This window comes from Neolamprologus multifasciatus, chromosome 8 (assembly GCF_963576455.1).
Source record: "Neolamprologus multifasciatus chromosome 8, fNeoMul1.2, whole genome shotgun sequence".
In the NCBI taxonomy this organism is placed as follows: domain Eukaryota; kingdom Metazoa; phylum Chordata; class Actinopteri; order Cichliformes; family Cichlidae; genus Neolamprologus; species Neolamprologus multifasciatus.
The window spans coordinates 29,016,076-29,041,720 of NC_140446.1; the positions used below are offsets into that span (position 1 = coordinate 29,016,076).

The following is a 25,645-nucleotide window of genomic DNA, read 5'->3' on the forward strand; positions in this document are numbered from 1 at the left end:
AACAACTTCAGTCTCTCGTGTGTGAGGTTTCAGTCAGACACTTGGTCATGCTTGTGATGTCTGTTTCAAAAAGCTAACACGGTGAATATGCTCAGAGTAAAGCTCCACAACGGGACTTTGCCAACTCGTTGATGTCACGATGGCCAAAACCATATTTAAACATTAAACATTTATTTTTTGTCAGCTGTAATCCACAGACATATTGTCACACTGAGAAAAACCCACATGTATTAACACGCTTCATTCCATTTTCATCCAAATCAATAAAGGTCTGACTTCTGGATCCTTGTGCACGACTCTTCTTCCAAGTCTTCCTCTCTTTTTATTTTGGGAATTGAGATATTCTTTAAAATTGCAGGTTAATTTAAGCGGTCATCTAGAAGACAAGGATGCAAGAAATGAAGGAATCCTTCAGACAATCTTTCTGTGTTTATGATTTCAACACAAGAGAAAAACCAAATCAGTGATTAGGCTGAGGAGAGGGATCGGCACATTTTAGTTGCCTTCCTGATTTGCATCTACATTCACACTCTTGCAGCAGAACATGCTAAACTTGCGTAACACAAGGTGACATTTTCCGCTTCTCTAATTTATAGCATGACTGACATCCTCCATTCTGTATTTCCCAGGGGTCTGGACATACTAAGAAAGAAAGGAAGGAGCTTCACTTTGGATCTGCCAATAGACTCAGTCAGCCTGAGCCTCCAGGATCTAATAGGTTATTTCCAACCACCTGGAGATCACCTAGAACATGAAGACAAGCAGAACCGACTGCGAGCTCTGAAGAACCGTCAGAACCTCTTTCAGGAAGAGGTAGGGTGCACTTGGACATATGTGTGTTTATGGATGGTTACAAACTAACTTCAGATCATTTTTAACAGTTTTTGCTTCCAATTTTAAAGATTTAGACTAATATATTTATATATTCTGCCTCAGTACATACACACAGTACATCCACCCCCAGTGGATTTTGTAGTGGTTTATTTCTAATGATGGAACATATTGAAATATTTAATGTCTAAAATGTTATTTTAAGAAGAAAAAGAAAAGATGAATCAATTACTTTACTGTATACACAAATTGTTTTCTTTTAATGAGACGATCCATGTCTGTGAAACTGTTGCTCAAAGAACTGCCAATTATATCATGTTTGCTTTCACATTGTGTGCAGAGTGGCTGAAAATATTCACAGTGGCCCAAACCGTTTTCTCTACTAGCTTGTAAACAAGCGTTTTGCTTCTGTTTACTTTTTGGAGCGAGCTTCCAGTGGCCCTCAGAGGAAATGCAGTTTGTTTGGCACGTCTGTGTTTTTCAACTTAGATATTAGCTTGGTCACATTATCTATATCCAAATCCATAGAATGATTTAACCGCATTCAATTTGTTTTTTATTTCCTAACTTTTCTGTGACTACACTCTGTTTTGTAGAGCTCATTTCAGGTGAATAAAGTAAAAACAACAGTTTTCATATCTCTAGGGGATGATCAGCCTGGTCTTGGAGTGCATTGATCGGCTTCATGTCTACAGTAGTGCAGCTCATTTTGCAGAGGCAGTTGGAAAGGAGGCTGGAGAGGCCTGGAGCGCCATTCTCAACTCCCTCTACCAGCTACTGGGTAAACAAGCAGAAGACAGAAGCACAGAAAAGATGCAATAACTCAAATATTAATTCCACTCACCTAAAACTACATATTAGGCCTGAAGACAATCAGGTTATTTTAAGGGATGACAAATGGCTCAGAGATTCATTCAGAAAGGGATCAGAGGTCAGAGACATGTGGGCTCAGTAGGAACAGACGATTATACTGGTTTCTATGTTACTGTTGTTACACCTCTTGATATCACGTCACTTCTCTCAACTTATTTTCATCTTTCTAGCTGCACTCATCAGAGGGAACAGGAAGAACTGTGCCCAGTTCTCTGGTTCACTGGACTGGCTCATTAGCAGACTGGAGCGACTGGAGGCTTGCTCTGGTAGGTTAGCTTGTCTTTTACATGGTGTAATATATTTTATGATTATGTAAAAGAAGTACACATTCTCAGAAATGCCTTGGTTACATAGAAATGGATGTTACGTAGAAAAAGTCAATTTAATCAACTCGTAAAAGGCTTCAGCTAATTTAACAAGAAGCCACCTTTTCAGCTGTTAGAAACATGACTGTGCCTTGAGCTTCCAAGTTTATATTACTGACTAAAGCAGCAATATGATAGTGGGATGATAGTGGGAACCAACTGAAATTCTGAGCAATGAGGGGTTTTGTCACAGAACACGGAGTGTTCAGGTAACAGGACCCCAAAGCAGACTCAGCACACCGCAGCTCAGAACTATGTACACGTTTTTATTGAACTGAAGAATCTTTTAACAACGTTAAGGAAACGAAAAACTATGGCTCATGCCACGGGGGAAACGAGGAGCGTGGAGCCCAGGAGCACCGTAATCGGGACCGTGGGGAAACTGCAACAGAAAGGGGAGACACAGTTAACAGCACGCAGATTGTCAAAAAAATGAACAGCTAGACTTCATAAGCTGCTGAGGCTTACAGGTAGAGCAGGACCGTGGAGCTTGGAGGGGAGAGGTGCCCGTGAAGGGAATCCTAGGGAGGGAGGCAGTCAGGCAGGATGACAGGCAGGCCACAGGCTTCCAGGCCGAATGCTGGTCACACTGGGAGGAGACTTACAGACTGGCGAGGAGAAGCCGTTAGAGCTGGGTGAAGTAGTCCTCCGGTGATTGCCTCAGATGAGACGCAGGTGATTTGCAGGCGGCCCAGCCCGAGGGTGTGGCCACCGCAGCCTCCCACGGCTCCCTGGATGCCGAGCCACGGGCCGTTACAGGTTTTCTCTTAGTCGGTCATGGATGAACTGAAGGTTTATATGAGGGCACTGTGGAAACTGGATAAGTTGGATTCAGGCTTTGTTCACCAAAACACAATAAAGCTGCTTTAAACATAAAAAGGATCCAGAATTTAATAAACAAAGAACACAAGAGTCAGCAGAGTTTGTTGCTTCTCACAGACAAACTGTAAACCCACAAGTGAACGGTGGAAAAACATGCTGATGAATTACACCGACTACAGTTAAATGTTGGTGTTGTTTACAGATAAATAAATAATAGGAAACAAACAGGACAGAGTCAAATTTATTTATATAGCACATTTAAAACAACAGCTGTACGTCTAAAACAATCAAATGAGATAACAACAGATGAAAAGATGTCATAATTTAAGAACGTAAGAATGAAATGAGTTTGAGTACAGAACTCTTTCTGATTTAAAAGCCAGAGAATGAAAGTGGCTTTTCAAACAGATGAGTCAGCAACAGGAGGGACAATATGAGGCCTGAAGTCTGTGATCCTATTACTGAAGACTTGCCTGCAACGCTGTAAGAGGAGCAGCAGTAGGAGAATTAAGAACAGAGTTAATCACAGTAAATACAGTTCGAGTCTGTGACAGTTGTTAGCCACGATCTTAGAGAAACACTTACAAAGTTATCAAAAGACACATGAAATGTATCCTTTTTCCATTTTCGGTCAGGTTTTCTACACGTGTCTGAGTCCTCTGGTGGCATTATTGAACCAAGGCTTAGTTTTATGTTTTTGACTGCTGGTTGTGAGTTGAGCAATGAAATCAAGGTTTAATTCAACCTCTCTAAGGAGGTTGAATTAAACAGAGAAAGTAAGTCGTCAAGTGGATGGACCTATCAAAAAGTGAGGTGTGACTAGAGGGTTTTTTTTGTTCTCGTCCAATCAGAACTGTCGTCAGAAGACCAAAATGCCCAACAGATTTACTTTCCCAAGTGGACCGTTTGCCATAATGGTCTACCTGGTAGTCATATTTTATTAGAACTTTATTAGGATTTTTGAGTTATTACAATCACAATGGACAAAACTGGGGATGGAAAAGAAAAAGAGGAAAGAAAGAGAAGTTGAGCACAAAGTTCACAGAAGGAGAGGGAAAGAAAAATAGAGAAGCAGATGGAGAGAGAGAAAAAACAGTGAAAATGTGCTGAAGAAAAACAACAAAAACACAGCAGAGAAACCACGGCAACGACCAACATATGGGGTAGTCTACCTGTGACACTGAGAGGTCTTTACCTTACAGTGTAACCTGCTTTGTGATGACTTGTAACAAACCACAGGTAGAAGAAACCTGGAAACAGGCAAGAGAAAAGACTATAAAGAGGATGATAATGTCCAACATGAACCAGCAGGTTTAACAAATCAAACATTCAAAAGGGAAGAAAGTGAAGATGGAGAGAAATACACCAGAATCGACGATTACAAAATACAAAAAGTTATTGTTATGATCTGGCAATACATCGATACAAATGTACAGAAATCAGTTGCAAATTAATTGAACAATATTTAAATAACTTAAAAAATAAATATTTAAAAAACACTTTTTACATTTTATTTATTTGCTCTATTTGCTCTAGTTGCATTTGTAATTCAATCTTTCAGTGCTGTCCTGTATGTTTTAGAAGTATTTCCACTTTGACAGATAAAGTTTACATCATTATTAAACATATTTAACGACAGTAAGATGTAGAGCTGAGTGATGAGTAAGCTAGTGGCCTCTGCTCGTAGCTGTGGGTCCTGTACAGCCATTCTTGGTTCTCCAAACTTTGACAGTAAAACCGACTCTTAGCTTTTTGTGAACTGTGGTTTTGAAGTTATCATCACACTGCACCTTATTTTTTAATTACAGGTATATTGGAGGTGCTTCACTGTGTACTGGTGGAGAGTCCTGAAGCACTTAACATAATCAAAGAGGAACATATCAAGTCTATCATATCTCTGTTGGACAAACATGGTCGGAACCACAAGGTATGGGCACTTACTTACCCACAAACATAAACTGATGATGATGTTGTATTTTAAAGCCTAGTTATCCCTGGTACACTTGCATCCTTCTTTATAGGTAGAGAGGCTGTTCTTTGGATAGCTTGCCTTGGTTATTCTGTTGATTTAGATTCTATCGGTATGTGTTGTTTCTTTACTTGACTCCATGATGTTGAAAACAGGACTCTGTGAGGTCAGACCCTCTGTTGCAGGACGACTTCTCCTTATTACATCTGGTGAGATAGGTTTTATGACTCTGTCTTGTTATTTTTCCCTTTTTTCATGCTGAAGCATGAATTTAGTACCAATCACATAAAAATCTGAACATCTATACATGGTATTTAAAACAAGCAATCTAATATTTTTTAGGTCCATCTTACTTAACAGACATCCTGCTAACACACTCAGTATGTTAGCAGCAGATCCTTTCACTCTTTGTTGTAAGGCCTCCATGGATCTAACTTGCTGCAGTGTATCGCACCGAAGATCCACATCCTGGACCTTTTGTTGTGTTTAAATCATTTAGTTTCTGCAATGTATCAAGGAGCATTATCCTGATGGGAAAAGTTATTGCCATCAGGGAATACTGTTACCATTAAGGACCAAAGGTTTCTTGTGTCATCACACTGCCTGTGCCAGCTTGCAGTGTTTCCCATCATGTCTTTGAGTAACAGCTAAATGCACTTGGTTGTCACTGCCAAAGAAAACCAGGCCACCTTTTCCCATTGCTCCATGGTACAGTCCTGATACTCATGTGTTCATTGCAGTAGGTTTCAGTCAGAAATACAGACTGAGCGACACTCTGAGCCCTCTGTGGCGTCTCCAGCCACCACTGACCTTTTCAGCAGTTCAGTATAGATGTCACTACCTTACTTGTGTCTCTTTATGTCGTAGAGACAATAACATCTTATCCGTCTTGTTTATAAATACCATTTAGGTTCTAGACGTGCTGTGTTCACTGTGTGTGTGTCACGGCGTGGCAGTGCGCTCTAACCAGCACCTGATCTGTGACAACCTGCTGCCAGGAAGAGATTTGTTACTGCAGACCCGCCTGATCAACCACATAAGCAGGTAAACAAATACAAATAGAACTACATTTGTAAGGAAGCCCACGTCAGTAATGGATTTACCAACTCACTGACATTCATTCACTCCAACAGCATGCGACCCAACATCTTTTTGGGCGTCAGTGAGGGCTCTGCCCAGTACAGGAAGTGGTACTACGAGCTGATTGTGGATCAGGTTTTGCCATTTGTCACAGCAGAGGCCACTCACCTCAGGGTGGGTTGGGGCAACACCAATGGCTATGCACCGTACCCCAGTGGAGGAGAGGGGTGGGGAGGCAACGGGGTGGGTGATGACCTCTATTCCTATGGCTTTGATGGACTCCATCTTTGGTCAGGTGAGCTGTGTGTGTCCAGTATGTGTGTATAAAGATGGAGTGATTTTGATGACTAACTCACTGATAATGAAAGTCTGTGCAGAATCGTTTTTACCCCTCAGCCCTAGAATGAGCTAATGTAGGAGCTTTAAATTAATACCATAGTTGTATCGACTAAGACAAGTTTGATCCTCAGTAACGTCAACCTAAAGGTCAAAATACTGTGAATACAATAACTCGTGATGGACGTCACCTAGGATTTTCAAATTGGAGGATGGCAGCACCTCCTAGAATCTCACTGATCTCAACTAATGTTTTCTGAAAATCTTGTAAATGTGATATCTCGAGAATAAGCAAGATTTTGAAATTAATACCATAGGTGTGTCTAACGGGAGACTGAAGGGTGGCACTGGCCAGTATGTTTTCCCATTGAAATGTGAGACTACTGAATGTCTTTCTTAGATTAAAAAACATGAACTGTGGACTATAGTGGTCAAAATGTTTAGGTGTGAGAGTGCTGTGCTGCCTCAAGGACTGAGCAGCTTACAGCTGTTAATTCAGCTTTTAATTTAACATCATATCAGAAAGCACCAATATGGTGTACTTTTTAATAATAATAATGGATTTATATAGCTCTTTATTTCAAGAGCCACAAAGCGCTCTACAATGCCACTATTCATTCACACACTGGTGGAGGCAGCTACAGTTGTAGCCACAGCTGCCCTGGAGCAGACTGACAGAAGCGAGGCTGCCATATCACGCCATCGCCATCTCTGGCCAACTAGGCGGCAGGTGAAGTGTCTTGCACACAACAACCAAGACAGACAGAGCTGGGGATCGAACCGACAACCTTCCGGTTACAAGATGAGCTTCCCAACCCCCTGAACCACGGTCGCCATCTTTGGGACACCCTCAGGTCTCAGGAAGAAAGTCGTCAGGTCTCAGGTGTCAGACAAACAGTCATCAGGTCTCAGGGGAAAAAAAAACAGGTCTCAGACTAAAAGCTGGATCCATAAGTTGAAATTTCGAGTTATTTTCTTGAAATTTCGAGTTATTACTTCAAAAATTAGGGACATTTTACTACTACGTTACTTGAAATTTTGAGTTACGGATCCTTTTATTTATCTTTTAGTGGCAGAAACGGGCTTACCATTAACTCAAAATTTCAAGTTATGGATCCTTTTATTTATTTATTTATTTTAAAAATGCACAGAAATTGACTTTAAAAAAGGAAAAGATCTTTGTATGAAACTATGTTTTTAACTGTTGGACAGTTATGCAAAATGCCTGCAAGATGTTTTTTCTGCTGAAAAAGGCCAAAAAGAAAAAAAGAAAACATATATGCTTTTGTGAGCATGTTAATGGATCACAGTAACTTAGGAAATACTCTGTGAAGTAAAAGCAAAAACCATAATGGAAAAATGTCCTGGTATGAACTCTGATGTCGTTTTGTACTTAAACAGTTCAGACTTGAATCTGCTCAAAGTTCAAACCAAACTAAACGAATTCTCGCTGCACTTCTGTGTATCCTGTGTAGGCTGCATTGCGCGGACTGTTAGCTCACCCAATCAGCATCTCCTTCGATCAGAAGATGTGGTGAGCTGCTGCCTGGACCTCAGTGTGCCCAGTATCTCCTTCAGAATCAATGGCCAGCCAGTTCAGGGCATGTTTGAGAACTTCAACTCTGATGGCCTTTTCTTCCCAGTGGCGAGCTTCTCTGCTGGGGTCAAGTCAGTGTTTCACTGAAGCTCATCAACACAGCATGATAAGAGTTATTGTCTTTGTTCTCCATGAAGCTTGTTTTATTTTTGTCTTTTAAAATGGATTTGCAACTGTATAATGACTATAAGCACAACTTACATGCACATCACATTATTTCTTTCTATTTTTTTTTCCCTTCTAACGTTTTCCTTTACTTTTTAAAACTCTAAAGTTTTGTAGGTTTGAACCTAGTTTTGTAGGTTCAAACCTACAAAACTAATGTCTCGTCACATACAGAATATTCTTTACTGGCCAAGTCAATCATTTTATCTCAACCTAGTAAAGCAAATGAATGTTAATATAAGTATTGAAAACAAATGATGTTAATTTGTCCAAATACTTCTGCGCTATGCATAAAATTCCTAGTCAGTTAATGCAATGAACCTATTTTTGTTAAACCCCTGAAAGGCTCAATGTCAGCACTTTAACCCTGCCATGCATGAATTATGACAACCTCAATCAGGATTTTTTTTCTTAAGTATTTTAATTCATCTTTAGGCATTAGAAGATGAATAAAAAATACTTAAGAAAAAATCCTGATTGAGGTTGTCATAATTCATGCATGGCAGGGGTTAAATGACAATCATTACAATGAAACACGTCATACATCTATAGCGGGGTCGGCAACCTTTCTGATGATGAGTGCCATCTAAAATTTCCTCAGAAGTCAGTGTGCCATATAATTTAAATTTAATAACGCGCTATATTAACAGTTACACCCTAGATAGAACAACTTTCTAGAATTATATTTGTTTGCAGATGTGCAACGAATAGTTATCAGCTATTTTGAAACAAAAAAAGACTTTTTATCCATAACAGCAAATACAACAGAGAGTGCAAATGCTATTTATGGTCTCCTCACAACAATGATGCGAAATAATAAACTGGGCCAATGTGGCATGTCTGTTAATACAGAGACACACATGTTAATGTGATCTCTGGTCTCCCACTCAGAGACACAGGTCTCCCAGTGTCCAGCATTCAGACGGCTACCTGAGGACACTCATGAGAGAGAAAATCTGCTCACACAGACATGTGGAGCCAAATACTGTCAATAAGGCCTCTGCAATGTTCTGAAGACAGTTACACAGAGTCGAGCTTTTCAGTTCAATCAGCTGCATTTCGATGTCCTCTGTGTCCAGGCAGTTAATACGGGACAAATCCAACTACTCATTAAAGCTTTCTGGTTTGATCAGAAAAGAAAACATTGGTCCAAACACCTGAAAGTCCCGAAAACTCATTGTGAATTCAGTCTTTGAATGTATCTCCGTGGTGCTGATTCTGCGCTGAGCGGACAGCTCCTAAAGCATTTGAAGTGTCGCAATGTGGAAATTTCAACATCGCTTGAAAAAACTGCCAGCTAGCAACATCCCTCTCACCAGTAGGCTAAGTTATTTTTAGCTAATTACAAATTGAATCTGGTAGTTGGGGTTGTTAGCTAAGATACCGTCATTAAGAAGCGGCACAACTAATGTGTCTATGTGAGCTAATTTGCGATGTGCACCGCTGGCCCAGCCATTTATTTTTTAATGCACCTTATTAGATTATTTCACTGCATGTTGTGCCCAGGGCTGGACTGGGACACAAAATGGGCCCGGGCATTTTGACGAGACCGACCCACCAGGTATTAAAGCCGTAAAGCCTTTGTATGAAAACAGACACTGTTGTGACAGTGATGTACAGTCTTGTTGGTATATGTATGATTTCTATACATTTCTATAAATTTTGCATCAGAGCGAGCGATAAACAAACAAGAGAGATGGGACTTGTGACAGAAAAGCAGATCAGCTGATCATTGATCAGTTTCATGATTGAAGTAGAAACAGGAGATGGAGGGGGAGAGAATGAGAGAAGAAGAGACAGCTCACAGCATAAAGATGCAGAATAACTCCAGCTTTCTGTCTTTTTCCATTCTAGCTCAGCTCGGGACAAACTGTGTTCCTTCTCACCTCAATACGAAACGCGTAATATTTTCTCTGAATGCGGGATGATTCAGTTTTTACGGGACGGTTGGCAACTCTACTAACTAACCTTATGAATAAAATAAAGTTCACTACCAGTAACATCATAGCACCACCCAGCTGTATAGAACCTCCGTCATGCTAGCTAGTACGCAGTACGAGTTATTGTAACCGTCTGTAAAAAGTCAGCACAACGAAAATAAACTCCACCTAAACTTGGTTCATATCTGACCCAAATAGACTGCAGGTCATAACTTCTTACCTGAAGTTCAGTTCACCGCCTCGGGTCTCTGCTCCTCCTGCCTCCCCTTTCCTCATCCACCTGCTGGCCTCTGTGGAAGCTCCGCCATAGCCACCACCAAACAACTGAGTTATTTTTACACATCTGCTAGCACCTGGCCAATCCACCACCTTTCATTGTTTATAGTTACTAAAAAAAAAAAAAAATCATCGGCCCATAAAAACGAAAAATCACCATCAGTCCAGCTATGGTCGTGCCATCAGTTACCCTTAACGTGCCAGCTGTGGCACGCGTGCCCAGGGTTGCCGACCCTGATCTATAGTAACATTAAACGGCAGTGAGTGGCAGGTATGGAGTGACACATCAGTGTCCAATGTAGTGGTTTATGTGCAAGTATACCATCCACACTGACACAAATACAAGAAAACAGCCTTTGAATAGCTGTCCACTGTAGCGACCAGTATTAGTGAAAGGGTTCATTGGATCTTGATCGCTTGACTTAAAACTCACAATGGTGCGTATGGAGGCAAGAGTACCAAAAAGTCTGTCACTGTCCAAAAATGTAACAGTATATTAATTGGTCAGCAATATGAAGACAAATAGCACAACTGTAGGAGGCTGACTAACTCACACGTTTTTGGTACCTTTCTTTTTATATCATCATCATCACTGACATCCCATTTTGAATGCCTAAGGCAATTTTTGTCCCAGATCTATCACATAAATGTCGGTCCCAGGAGCGCTGCCACTGGGCTGTTTTCTGGTTTTCACAAACTTTCCTGTTTCACTGCAGGGTGCGATTCCTCCTCGGTGGGCGTCATGGGGAGTTTAAGTTCCTCCCTCCTCCTGGTTATGCCCCTTGCTATGAAGCAGTGTTGCCCAGGGAGAAACTGAAACTGGAGGCTAGTCAGGATCAGACTGCCACCAGAGACCTGCTGGGACCGACTGTCACTTTGAGCCAGGCAGCATTCACCCCTATACCTGTAGACACCAGCCAGGTCAGAAATGTCTCAATAACATACTTGATTTAAGTTCACTTTTTAATTATTTTTGAAGTCATTCAATAAAGTTTTTTCCCTTAACCATAACCAGTAACTGAAATGCTGTTTGTTTTCTGTTCAGATTATTTTGCCACCTCACTTGGAAAGGATCAGAGAAAAACTAGCAGAAAACATCCATGAACTCTGGGTGATGAACAAGATAGAATTAGGCTGGATCTATGGTGCAGTGAGTATTATTATATGAAAACAAATACCTGTACATAATACCTGGTGGACTGCTGCTATGCATGTAATCCCAGCTAAACAGGTTACATAAAGAGGATTTGGGGCTGATAGATTCTTCAGCACCCGTAGCAGTAGCTCAGTGTTCCAACATACAGAAGAAGCAACTGCTATCACAGCTAGAGATTGATGAGTGCAACACAAATGCTGCAGCAAGGGAGAGCCAGGACATCGGATCATGGGGGAGATGTCATCATCCCCTCCCCCCACCAGCTACTGACAGATAGAGAACTGGTTATGGTTATAAGACCAGACTAACCTGTGCACTACCGGAAAGCCTACGACTTAATGCTTCACACCTGGATCCTGGAATGCCCAGAACTGTACAAGATCAGCAGGACCCTAAGTGTCTTCATCAGAAATTCGATGGGAATGTGGCAAACAGAACTGCAGACATCGAGGACAGGTACAAGTACCTTGGAATCCCACATGCAAATGGGAACAATCAAAAGGCCGCTAGGAAAGCTGGAACCACCAAATATCTGCAGAAGATAAGGCAAGTCCTGAGGAGAGCTGAATGGGAAGAACAAGATCCGGGCAATCAATAGCTATGCCCTACAGTTGATCAGTTACCCTGCTGGAGTATAAGTTGGCCAAAGGAAGCAATAGAAGCCACTGACATCAAGAGAAGGATGCTGCTTACCATGCTTGGAGGGTTTCACCCCAAGTCCAGCACCGTGACACTGCAAAGGCTACGTTCACACTGCAGGTGAAAGCGCATCAAATCCGACTTTTTTGACCCTATGCGACCCATATCCGATCATGGTCTGACAGTGTGAACGGCACAACTCCGATATTTTCAAATCTGATCTGGGTCACTTTCGTATATGGTGCTGAATCCGATACATATCTGATGTTTTAGAAAGCGACTGCTGTGTGAACGGTCATGTCGCATTAAATCCGTCTTTTACCTCACTGACACAAGACAGACGCCAATTATCAGCGCCGGAGAAGCGCCCGATAAGACATCGCGAACCTTCTTGGTCATCCGGTGAAACTGCTGGGAAGACAACGTTGGAGAAACGTGAACATTTTATTTGTACTGTATATCTGTACTGTATAATCTGCACTATCCTTTGAAACACCGCTACTCTAAAACAGTAATAAGGATCATTATTAGGCCATATGTAAATAACAAAATAACTTTATAACTTAAAGCAAAATTGGGAAACGTAAAGTCCTAAATTCAATTCAATTCAATTCAATTTTATTTATAAAGCGCCAAATCACAACAAAAGTTGCCTCAAGGCGCTTCATAGATACAGAGAAAAGCCCAACAATCATATGACCCCCTATGAGCAAGCACTTTGGCGACAGTGGGAAGGAAAAACTCCCTTTTAACAGGAAGAAACCTCCGGCAGAACCAGGCTCAGGGAGGGGCGGCCATCTGCTGCGACCGGTTGGGATGAGAGAAGGAAGACAGGATAAAAGACATGCTGTGGAAGAGAGACAGAGATTAATAACAGATATGATTCAATACAGAGAGGTCTGTTAATACATAGTGAGTGAGAAAGGTGACTGGAAAGGAAAAACTCAATGCATCATGGGAATCCCCCGGCAGCCTACATCTATTGCAGCATAACTAAGGGAGGATTCAGGGTCACCTGGTCCAGCCCTAACTATATGCTTTAGCAAAAAGGAAAGTTTGAAGCCTAATCTTAAAAGTAGAGATAGTGTCTGTCTCCTGAATCCAAACTGGAAGCTGGTTCCACAGAAGAGGGGCCTGAAAACTGAAGGCTCTGCCTCCCATTCTACTTTTAAATACTCTAGGAACAACAAGTAGGCCTGCAGAGTGGGAGCGAAGTGCTCTAATAGGGTGATATGGTACTACAAGGTCATTAAGATAAGATGGGGCCTGATTATTTAAGACCTTGTATGTGAGGAGCAGGATTTTGAATTCAATTCTGGATTTAACAGGAAGCCAATGAAGGGAAGCCAAAACAGGAGAAATATGCTCTCTCTTTCTAGTCCCTGTCAGTACTCTTGCTGCAGCAGTTTGGATTAGCTGAAGGCTTTTCAGTGAGTTTTTTGGACATCCTGATAATAATGAATTGCAGTAGTCTAGCCTGGAAGTAATAAATGCATGAACTAGTTTTTCAGAGTCACTCTGAGACAGGATATTTCTAATTTTAGAGATGTTGCGCAAATGGAAGAACGCAGTCTTACATATTTGTTTAATATGTGCGTTGAAGGACATATCCTGGTCAAAAATGACTCCAAGGTTCCTCACAGTGTTACTGGAGGCCAAGGTAATGCCATCCAGAGTAAGAATCTGCTTAGATACCATATTTCTAAGCTTTTCAGCGCCGAGTACAATGACCTCAGTTTTATCTGAGTTAAGAAGCAGAAAGTTAGTGGCCATCCAAGTCTTTATGTCTTTAAGACATTCCTGCAGTTTAACTAATTGGTGTGTGTTATCTGGCTTCATGGACAGATAGAGCTGGGTGTCATCTGCATAGCAGTGAAAATGTATGCTATGTCTTCTAATGATGCTGCCTAGGGGAAGCATGTATAATGTAAACAGAATTGGTCCTAGCACTGAACCCTGTGGAACTCCATAATTAACCTCAGTGTGTGAAGAGGACTCTCCATTTACATGCACAAATTGGAGTCTATTAGATAGATATGATACAAACCACTGCAGTGCAATACCTGTAATACCTACAGCATGTTCTAATCGCTCTAATAGGATATTATGGTCAACAGTATCGAATGCTGCACTAAGGTCAAGAAGGACAAGCACAGAGATGAGTCCACTGTCAGAGGCCATAAGAAGATCATTTGTAACCTTCACTAAAGCTGTTTCTGTGCTGTGATGAACTCTGAAACCTGACTGAAACTCTTCAAATAAACCATTCCTCTGCAGATGATCTGTTAGCTGTTTGACAACTACTCTTTCAAGGATTTTTGATATAAAGGAAGGTTGGAGATTGGCCTATAATTAGCTAAGACTGCTGGGTCTAGAGATGGCTTTTTGAGTAAAGGTTTAACTGCAGCCACCTTGAAGGCCTGTGGTACATAGCCGATTATTAGAGATAGGTTGATCATATATAAGATCGAAGAATTAATCAATGGCAGGACTTCTTTGAGCAGTTTTGTAGGAATGGGGTCTAAAAGACACGTTGATGGTTTGGAGGAAGTAATTATTGAAGTTAACTCAGAAAGATCAATTGGAGAAAAAGAGTCTAACTTAACATCAATGGTGCTAAGAGTAGCTGTAGATAATATTACATCTGTGGGATGATTATTGGTAATTTTTTCTCTAATGATAAAAATTTTATTTGTGAAGAAGTTCATGAAGTCATCACTAGTTAACGTTAAAGGGATGGTTGGCTCAAAAGAGCTCTGACTTTTTGTCAGCCTGGCTACAGTGCTGAAGAGAAACCTGGGGTTGTTCTTATTTTCTTCAATCAGTGATGAGTAGTAAGCTGTTCTGGCTTTGCGGAGGGCTTTCTTATAAAGCAACAAACTATTTCTCCAGGCTAAATGATGATCCTCTAAATTTGTGACACGCCATTTCCTCTCCAGATTACGAGTCATCTGCTTTAGGGTACGTGTTTGAGAATTATACCACGGGGTCAGGTACTTCTGATTAGAGACCTTAGTTTTCACTGGAGCTACAGTATCCAGAGTCGTACGTAGTGAGGAGGTGAAATTATTAACAAGATAATCGACCTCTGTTGGGGTAGCGTTCAGATAGCTGCTCTGCTCTGTGTTGGTACAGGGCATTGACGATGATAACAGTGGCTGGATTATATTCTTAAACTTAGTTGCAGCGCTTTCAGAAAGACATCTACTTTGATAAAGTCCACTCTCCACTGCTGCGTAATCAATTATTGTAAATGTAAATGTTATCAAGAAATGATCAGACAGGAGAGGGTTTTCAGGAAACACTGTTAAATGTTCAGTTTCTATGCCATATGTTAAAACAAGATCTAGAGTGTGATTAAAGTGGTGGGTGGGTTCTTTTACATTTTGAGAGAAACCAATTGAGTCTAATAACAGATTAAATGCCATGTTGAGGCTGTCATTTTAGCATCTACATGGATGTTAAAATCACCCACAATAAGTATTTTATCTGAGCTCAGAACTAAATTAGATATAAAGTCTGAGAAATCAGACAGAAACTCTGTGTAAGGCCCAGGTGGACGATAGATGATAACAAGTAAGACTGGTTTCTGAGTTTCACAGCTGGGGTGGACAATGTTAAGCATCAGGCTTTCAAATGAATTAAAAGTCTGTCTTGGTCTTTCATTAATTAATAGACTGGTGTGAAAAATTGCTGCCACACCGCCCCCTCGACCTGTGCTTCGAGATTTCTGGTAGTTAGAATGACTCGGGGGTGTTGATTCATTTAAACTAACATAATCATCCTGCTGCAACCAGGTTTCTGTAAGGCAGAGTAAATCAATTTGTTGATCAATTATTAAGTCATGTACTAACAGAGACTTGGAGGAGAGAGACCTAATATTTAATAATCCACATTTCACTGTTTTACTCTTTGGTTCAGATGTGGATACTGTATTGTTCTTTCTTTGTAAATGTTTAAGTTGTTTGTTGCTGGTTTTTAGTTTGTTTTTTGTCTTTTTGGAAGCAGACACAGTCTCTATGGAGATGGATTTTTGGGGGGGGGGGGGGGGGGGTAGCAGGAGGACGGAAGCTGCAGAGAGGCGTGTAAGACTGCAACTCTGCTTCCTGGTCCCAACTCTGGATAGTCATATTTTGAGGGGTTTAATAAATTTGTCCATATTTATAGAAATGAGAGCTGCTCCATCCAAAGTGGGATGGATGCCATCTCTCCTAACAAGACCAGGTTTCCTCCAGAAGGTTTGCCAATTATCTATGAAGCCCACATCGTTTCTGGGACACCACTCAGACAGCCAGCAATTTAAGGAGAACATGCGGCTAAACATGTCACTCCTGGTCTGATTGGGGAGGGGACCAGAGAAAACTACAGAGTCCGACATTGTTTTGGCAAAGTTGCACACCGATTCAATATTGATTTTAGTGACCTCCGATTGGCGTAACCGGGTGTCATTACTGCCGACGTGAATTATGATTTTACTGAATTACGTTTACCCTTAGCCAGCAGTTTTAAATTTCCTTCAATGTCGCCTGCTCTGGCCCCTGGAAGACAATTGACTATGGTTGCCGGTGTCTCTAGCTTCACATGTCTGAGAACAGAATCACCAATTACCAGAGTTTGACCCCCAGCGGGTGTGTCACTGAGTGGGGAAAAACGGTTAGACACATTAACGGGTTGGTGGTGTACCTGGGGCTTCTGTTTAGGACTACGCTTCCTCCTCACTGTTACCCAGCCATCTTTCCCCAGCTGCTTGGGGTCTGCCGGGGAACAGCTAGCGGGGCCTACGCTATCTTCGGCTGCACCAGCTACAGGGGCCTGGCTAGCTAAGGGTGAGAGAAGGGTGCAAAGCCGAGTCTCCAGATCAGTAATCCTGGCCTCCAGAGCTGCAAATATGCTACATTTGTTACAAATATCATTACTGCTAAAGGAGGCCGAGGAGTAACTAAACATCTGACACAATGAGCAAGAAAGTGCAGAAGGGACAGGTGAAGTAGCCATGGTGCTAACGGGTCGGCTATGAGCTAAGCTAGCGAAACAGTACAGAGACAGTGAGTGAATACTTTGGCTATAAATTAGGTAGTGAGTACACAGAAAGTGTGCTTCGGATGAAGCACGTGAAGATTATACTGTGAAAAAAAGAATGTATTTAAAAGTTGTTAATTAAACTGCTAAGCAAATAAGCTACTCAGAAACACCACTGTGTTTGAGCAGGAACAGGAAGCGATACTATACCACAGAGCGAGCGAACACCAAGTGACAAGTCTTTATATTAAGGGCCATCAGTCAAACTGTTGGTCTGGGTCTAAACAGAGCGCGTTGTGTGTGACGTCTTCTTTTGCGCATGCGGCCGCTTTGAGCGTTCACACTAGAGTGCGTTTGCTGTCAAATTTTATTTGTAGTGTGAACGAGCAGACAAAAAAAATGGATTTGATCAAAAAATCGGAATTGAGCATTAAGACCTGCAGAGTGAACGTAGCCTAAGTGTAAGGAAGGCTGAACTGGGAGTGGTTTGTATCAGAACCATGATCCAAGATGAAAGAACAAACATCCATGAGCACATCAGGAAGATGGCCACAGCTGATTGGATGCTTAGTCAATACCTGATTCAGCAGAAACCAGAGAAAGAAGAGGAGCAAAAATAGGAACCACCGTGAAAGAACAGGCCCCTGCACGGCATGTACCATCAGCAGACAGAAGAAATGGCTGATATTGAGAAATCCTACCAGTGGCCCCCATGCTAATGGGAGCACTTGGTGCAGTGACCCCAAACTGAGCAAGTGTCTCCAGCAGATCCCAGGAATGACATCCAACAGAGAGAACAAACACTAGAACATGAGAGACTGTCCTAGGAATAGCAAAGATACTGCGCAGAAAGATACTGACTCTCTAACGTGAAGGATAAAGAGGTCAGAGCAAGTGTGGAATTATTAAGATATAGAAGATATATCACAAGATTTAGAAATTGCAGGTCAGTTTCTAAGTGTATAAAGTTGTGTACCATGGACGTTGCAAAGGTTAACTGTGACTGTAGGTAACAGAGGCTGCTGGTCACTTTTAGCCTCCAGGAAGACACTGTTCTTCAGTCTGATGGTTCAGCTCTTGTTGCTCCAGAGCCTTCAATGAAATACTGTTGATCCTTTTCTTTATTTGAATATTGTCAGAATGAACCGATGAATATTTTTGCTATAAAAATACATGACATCAGATATGTTATGTATTTAGCTACAGCTTGGTTACTATTCGTGTCCTGGCTGCCCTAAACTTTTCTTTTTTCTTTGCATGTGTGCTTGAGGTGCGGGATGATAATAAGCGGCAGCACCCATGTCTGGTGGAGTTCTCCAAGCTTCCTGAACAGGAACGAAGCTACAATCTACAGATGTCTCTGGAAACTCTCAAGTAATGTATCAGTGCAGTGAAATTTGAAATTTCATCATATATATTAGTAAGAAGGAGCATCAGTTATTGTTGAAATTCATAACAAGCATCTGCACATCCCATTCACACTTTTCTTTGTGATTGTGTTATTGCCCATTACAGAACTCTCCTGGCTCTGGGTTGCCATGTTGGCCTAGCAGATGAACACGCGGTAGAGAAAGTCAAGAACATGAAACTTTCATCAACGTAAGACCATTAAACCATTAAAACAAAATGTCAGGTCCATATATAACAGCTGGGTACAGAAGAATATACACATCCACCAGTCACTTTGGAAGTTAAATGTGTTCAATGGCTTGTTAAGACAGATATATCTAATTATCCAATTGCATGAATTCTGGGATACAGATATGGCCAAGATAAAGTTTACACCAATCAGAAAGGTGACGGTGAATGGTCAAACTGCTTCAGGCTGATAGGAAGTGTTTATGACTAGAGCAACAGAAACCCCCACTGGCATGTTGAACTGGATGAAAATGGACTGGTCTCAGACATCAGCACATTCTGGGTATTCAGGATCTCTGTATAACAATGCGGTACTTCACCTCTATCTGTGCAGCTATGAGTTATCCAGCGGTTATAAACCTGCTCCTCTGGACCTGAGTCACATCAAATTGACCTCCACCCAGGAAGCTATGGTGGACAAGCTAGCTGAGAATGCACACAATGTTTGGGCAAGAGATCGCATCCGCCAGGGCTGGACCTATGGCATACAACAGGTACTCACAATGTTGAAACATTTGAAATCAATTCAATTCATTTCAGACAACAATGATCAAGTTGTTTTATATTGTAAGGAAAAAACTCCCTTTTAACATGAAGAAACCTGTGTCAGAACCAATCTGCACCCCCAAGCCAGTCACAGCAGTCGTGGGCTGTGGGTCTTGACTGGAAGACAGGACAAGCACATACTTTGAACGAGAGCCAGAGTTTAATAGTAACTAATGATTACATGCAATGTGCTATATAAACACACAGGTAGTGAAAAGAGGTGTGAAGAATGGACTGATTGGACCGATTCTTATACAGCGCTTTTCTACTCTCATGGAGGACTCAAAGCGCTGTAGACAACACGCCTCATTCACACCCACTCATATACAAGCACTTCTAAACTCAAGTGCAAACTAACCAACATTCACACACATTCACACTCTGATGCACTCTGTGCATCATGGGAATCCCCCACAGTCTAGACCTATTTCAGTGTAACTAAGATGATTTTATAGAAGAGGGCTTACCCTCTTCTATAAAATCATCTCCTACTTAGCAAGCCAGCAGTGTGAGAGTGAAGTGCGCTATTGAGTGATAAAGTACTACGAGGCCTTTAAGATAAGATGGGGCCTGATAGTTAAAGACCTTGTATTTGATGACAATGATTTTAAATTCGGTTTAAAAAGGAGCCAATAAAGAGAAATCAGTATGGGAGAAACATGCTCTCTCTTTCTAGTTCCTATCATTAGAATTGCTGCAGCATTTTAGATCAAATAAAGACTTTTCAGGGAGTTTTTGAACAACCTGATAATACTGAATTACAGCCTAGAAGTTATAACGTGAACGTGTTTGTCAGCATTACTTTCTAAAAGAAAACAGTGCTATGTATTGACAAAATTGTGGAGGAACCCTCAATGGCAGTTAGAGGAACTGCAGTTTTCAAGGCCACCCCAGTGGTACGAAATGCTGCTGTGTCCCCTCTTAGCTGTAAATTCTAACAGGCTAATCCTTTCTTCTATTATATAAATTCTTTAATGCTTTGTTTTTTGTTGTTGTTTTTTCCATTTTGTAACCTTGTTGTGTCAGGATGTAAAGAACCGTAGAAACCCTCGTCTGGTGCCCTACGCTCTTCTGGATGAGAGAACCAAAAAGTCCAACAAAGACAGTCTGAGAGAGGCTGTCAGGACTCTCCTGGGATATGGATACAATCTTGAAGCTCCTGACCAAGACCATGGTACAACATGTTTGCTTCAGTAAAAAACATCATTCATTGTATTTTCTTTTCATTTCCATAACCTTTGAGAGAAAAATAAACACCTTAAATATTCAGAAGTACAGTATGGAAGATGTAAGATTTTTTCCTTGACATTGCATTGTTAAGACGCTCACCAAGTCCACCTGTTTTTACCTCTCGTTCCTCCCACGCCTCCCTGCCATCCAGCAGCTGAATCTGGCCTGAGTAACGTGTCGGCTGAGAGGTTCCGCATTTTCAGAGCAGAAAAAACATACTGTGTTAATACTGGGAAGTGGTACTTTGAGCTGGAGGTAAGAAGCAAGAAAATAGTTGTGACTGAGATAAAACGCTTAATGAGCATCACTGAAATACATCAGAGATTGTCTGATACAAATATTAAGCTCTCTGGGAAACATCTTCCTAATACATCCTCACTTTGGGAAATATTTTTCTGAACAAATTACTCAACTTAATTTTACACCCTTATACAATCAGCCACTGATTTATTTTTTTGATCCACTCACTGGGCCCACGTCCTCACTTTAGGTTTGACAGTGTTTTAGTAGATAAAGGTGGATGGCTTAGACATGAACTGAGCTGCGGTTTGGGGAAGGCCTCGAAGGGGAACCCATGCAGTGCAGTGCTGCTTTTTCTAAACATTAGACCCATAAAACTTTAAACTGGATCTATTTAAGCATAACTAAATGTTTTTATATTCATTGCAATACAAATATTGTAAAATGGATTTGACTGTGAATCATGAGCAAGTATAAAAGCATAAAACATTTTGTGAATGTGTATGTTCGTCTATAAATATGACATGTAAATGAAACTGTAATGTTCAGGCTTGCATTCAGACATTGTCTGATATATATATATATATATATATATATATATATATATATATATATACAGTGGGGCAAAAAAGTATTTAGTCAGCCACCGATTGTGCAAGTTCCCCCACTTAAAATGATGACAGAGGTCAGTAATTTGCACCAGAGGTACACTTCAACTGTGAGAGACAGAATGTGAAAAAAAAATCCATGAATTCACATGGTAGGATTTGTAAAGAATTTATTCGTAAATCAGGGTGGAAAATAAGTATTTGGTCACCTCAAACAAGGAAAATCCCTGGCTCTCACAGACCTGTAACGTCTTCTGTAAGAAGCTTTTCTGTCCCCCACTCGTTACCTGTATGAATGGCACCTGTTTGACCTCATCATCTGTATAAAAGACACCTGTCCACAGCCTCAACCAGTCAGACTCCAAACTCCGCCATGGCCAAGACCAAAGAGCTTTCGAAGGAGACCAGGAAAAGAATTGTAGACCTGCACCAGACTGGGAAGAGTGAATCTACAATAGGCAAGCAGCTTGGTGTGAAAAAATCAACTGTGGGAGCAATCATCAGAAAATGGAAGACATACAAGACCACTGATAATCTCCCTCGATCTGGGGCTCCACGCAAGATCTCATCCCGTGGGGTCAAAATGATCATGAGAACGGTGAGCAAAGGATCCCAGAACCACACGGGGGACCTGGTGAATGACCTGCAGAGAGCTGGGACCAAAGTAACAAAGGTCACCATCAGTAACACACTACAACGGCAGGGAATCAAATCCCGCAGTGCCAGACGTGTTCCGCTGCTGAAGCCAGTGCATGTCCAGGCCCGTCTGAAGTTTGCCAGAGAGCACATGGATGATACAGCAGAGGATTGGGAGAATGTCATGTGGTCAGATGAAACCAAAGTAGAACTTTTTGGTATAAACTCAACTCGTCGTGTTTGGAGGAAGAAGAATACTGAGTTGCATCCCAAGAACACCATACCTACTGTGAAGCATGGGGGTGGAAACATCATGCTATGGGGCTGTTTTTCTGCCAAGGGGACAGGACGACTGATCCGTGTTAAGGACAGAATGAATGGGGCCAAGTATCGTGACATTTTGAGCCAAAACCTCCTTCCATCAGTGAGAACTTTGAAGATGAAACGAGGCTGGGTCTTCCAACATGACAATGATCCAAAACACACCGCCCGGGCAACAAAGGAGTGGCTCCGTAAGAAGCATTTGAAAGTCCTGGAGTGGCCTAGCCAGTCTCCAGACCTCAACCCCATAGAAAATCTGTGGCGGGAGTTGAAAGTCCGTGTTGCTCGGCGACAGCCCCCAAAACATCACTGCTCTTGAGAAGATCTGCATGGAGGAATGGGCCAAAATACCAGCTACTGTGTGTGCAAACCTGGTAAAGACCTATAGTAAACGTTTGACCTCTGTTATTGCCAACAAAGGATATGTTACAAAGTATTGAGTTGTATTTTTGTTATTGACCAAATACTTATTTTCCACCCTGATTTACGAATAAATTCTTTACAAATCCTACCATGTGAATTCATGGATTTTTTTTTTCACATTCTGTCTCTCACAGTTGAAGTGTACCTCTGGTGCAAATTACTGACCTCTGTCATCATTTTAAGTGGGGGAACTTGCACAATCGGTGGCTGACTAAATACTTTTTTGCCCCACTGTATATATATATATTAGGGGTGCAACGATACACAAAATTCACGGTTCGGTTCGGTTCGATACTTTGGTGTCACGGTTCGATATTTTTTCGATACAAAAAAATGTTCATGCCTTTTAATTTGTCATTTATTAAAATTCTAAATATATATTTTAACTCAAAAGTACAGTTTTTAAATTTAATGTTGCTGAAACAACAAAGGGATAAAATAATAAATCTATCTGATCGAGAAATCACTCATCTTTGGAAAATTGAGTTTATTACAGAGAAATGGCTCTTTCCAAAATAAAAGCTATAATATACGCTTCTTCTGGGCTATATTCTCAGCAGCATATTAAACATATCAGGTCCCCATAAGGAGAATCATGTGCTAACGGCTGTCTAAATGACTCGGGTAAAGTTTGTAGCATGCGTGCTTGTTGTTTTTGTCTGCTTCCACTTGTCTTTGCACTAGGATGATGTGCAGTCATATTCGTTGTGTTCCCACTAGTGCTGTCAGCGTTAATCTGAAATGACGTTAACGCCACAACACGGCAAATCTCTGTTAACGAGCTACCGCGGATCGCCCCGTGCGTGGGGCTGGACAGACAACACGTTAATGAGCTAACTGCGCTAACGCGCTAGCTCCCACCAAAGTAATTGAGCATTGCCTGGCACATCCGACATACTGTTTTACTTTAGTCCATGACGCGCTTACCTTCAGGGTCATACGTCACATGAAAACCAAAATAGTTCCAAAGGCCAGATCTGAATGAGGGTGGGGGAGGTTCAATTTTCCATGTTGCAAGGAGCTTAGCTTCTGTCTGCTAGCTTGCCCTGCGCTCAGTGAATCTGGTTCGACTACTCCGCCTAGGCTGCACTGTCGAATGCAGATCCACTGAGTGCTCAACACAGACAGCATCGTCAGAAGGAAAGTTGATAAAATAAATTAAAAATTTTGTATTGTTCAATACATATGCGTACTGAACCGAAAGCACTGTATCGAACGGTTCAATATCGATACATTATCGTTGCACCCCTAATATATATCTATATATCTATATATATATATATATATAGATATATATATATATAGATATATAGATATATTAACTTGTTTTTAGACTGTGGAGCTTGAAACTAGAAAATTTTCACTTGTTCCATTGGCAGATTTTTTCCCTCTTATTTTAAGCAACAATATCTTGTATTAAGTGAAAAATCTGCCAGTGGAACAAGTGAAAATTAATATAGTTAATATATCTTACTGGGATGTTACTCTTTAGCTAATTTTGTCTTATTTTAAATGTGATGAAATTATTTTGACTAGAAATAAGACAAATATGCCTTTTATTATATTTGTAAAACACTTTCCAAACTGGATATTAATGTGGTCCTGATCATTTAGGTTCTAACAGCTGGAGAGATGAGGGTCGGCTGGGCCAGGCCAGGATGTCTACCAGACCAGGAGCTGGGCTCTGATGATCAGGCATTTGTCTTTGATGGCTTCAAGGTGCAGTCATTTCACAAATCTCATTTATTTATTACATTCAGGCATTTTTTTTATTTCTAATGTGAATGTTCATTATCTTTACACAGAAAAATTAAAAACATCAGCCTCTTTACAATAACCTACATTTTTAATAAATGAGTCAGTTTTACATCCTATGATTAGTTCTTAATCCAACTTATAGTTAAGAAAAAATACAATCTCGTTTAACACTTGTTATTCTGAGATCAGGTCCTGAGTTGTAAAAGGACTGACTGGACACCTTAGGTTGGAGACAAATTATTGCTCCAGGTGAAAACGCTTGAAGTATCTCAGCTTTTTATTCATGAGTAGGCAGGGGAAGTGGGGAACCGATGGGTAGACTGCCAGTGCAGTGATGCCATCAGCAGTCTTTGGTCCAGGTCTTTCATGTTCAACTTGGAGGAGTTGAACCCGCACACATCTTGCGTTGGCCAAGGAGAGAGTGGCCTGGCCTGGTTACTTAGACCACTTTCACAGTGACCTTAATAAGCACTAAACAATGGATGGATGTATAGACAGTTTGATTCAGCATACTATGAGCATCATAGAAATGGCAAAAACAATCAATATTTTTTCTAACGGGTAGACAAAAGCCTTGGTAATAACACCACTACATCTCCACACTGATCATCCCTGTAACTGCACGTGTGCGCGCACCCCTGCATGTACTGTGTTTTCTAGGTGCAGCGCTGGCATCAGGGGAATGAACACTTTGGCCGAGCCTGGCAGATAGGAGATGTGGTGGGCTGCATGGTGGATCTGAACGAGCACACCATGATGTTCACACTCAATGGAGAAGTGCTGCTGGACGATTCTGGATCAGAGCTGGCCTTCAAGGACTTTGAAGTCGGTGAAGGTTAGTACTCTGTCCTGGACAGCACATGCATTTGTAAAAACAGGAGACACTGCTCATTTTTAAGACCAAACAGTAAATCTTACTGAACATACCAACTAGGGAAAGCAGGTGCCCAAGTGTTCTTCTGGGTAAATAACTGATGAAAGAACAAATTTACTCAATTATTAGTCTGTTTCTTACATTTAAATAAATTTGTTTCTCCTATGTTTCAAAGTTTGTAACTGATTTTTTTAACAGCTGACTATTTCTGCAGGAAACTCTTAAAAATGTCAGTCGGTACTTAGAAAACTTTTAACTTTTACACATTAAATTGTGGCATTTGAAAAAAAAAAAGACTGACCA

General features: G+C 41.1%; 1 protein-coding gene and 1 long non-coding RNA gene across 7 annotated transcripts in view; one reads left to right on the forward strand and one right to left on the reverse strand.

Moving 5' to 3' along the window:
- Positions 1-25,645, forward strand: part of ryr2a (ryanodine receptor 2a (cardiac)) — a 292,365-nt gene that overhangs the window by 101,871 nt on the left and 164,849 nt on the right. For 3 of the 6 annotated variants that reach the window (XM_085170360.1, XM_085170364.1, XM_085170362.1), the window contains exons 13-28: positions 630-813; positions 1,477-1,612; positions 1,875-1,970; positions 4,700-4,818; positions 5,771-5,904; positions 5,994-6,235; positions 7,752-7,944; positions 10,971-11,175; positions 11,300-11,404; positions 18,339-18,442; positions 18,584-18,667; positions 19,041-19,200; positions 20,279-20,426; positions 20,634-20,737; positions 24,325-24,429; positions 25,129-25,303. In XM_085170360.1, coding sequence (XP_085026486.1) covers positions 630-813; positions 1,477-1,612; positions 1,875-1,970; positions 4,700-4,818; positions 5,771-5,904; positions 5,994-6,235; positions 7,752-7,944; positions 10,971-11,175; positions 11,300-11,404; positions 18,339-18,442; positions 18,584-18,667; positions 19,041-19,200; positions 20,279-20,426; positions 20,634-20,737; positions 24,325-24,429; positions 25,129-25,303 — 2,294 coding nt within the window. The remainder of the gene's footprint in view (positions 1-629; positions 814-1,476; positions 1,613-1,874; positions 1,971-4,699; positions 4,819-5,770; positions 5,905-5,993; positions 6,236-7,751; positions 7,945-10,970; positions 11,176-11,299; positions 11,405-18,338; positions 18,443-18,583; positions 18,668-19,040; positions 19,201-20,278; positions 20,427-20,633; positions 20,738-24,324; positions 24,430-25,128; positions 25,304-25,645) is intronic. The other 3 variants (XM_085170361.1, XM_085170365.1, XM_085170363.1) reach the window with 2 other exon arrangements.
- On the reverse strand, positions 170-2,832 carry LOC146513301 (uncharacterized). Its single transcript, XR_014875711.1, has 2 exons — positions 2,538-2,832; positions 170-2,451 (listed from the first exon to the last, which is right to left on the reverse strand). It is a non-coding gene; the product is annotated as an uncharacterized LOC146513301 (long non-coding RNA).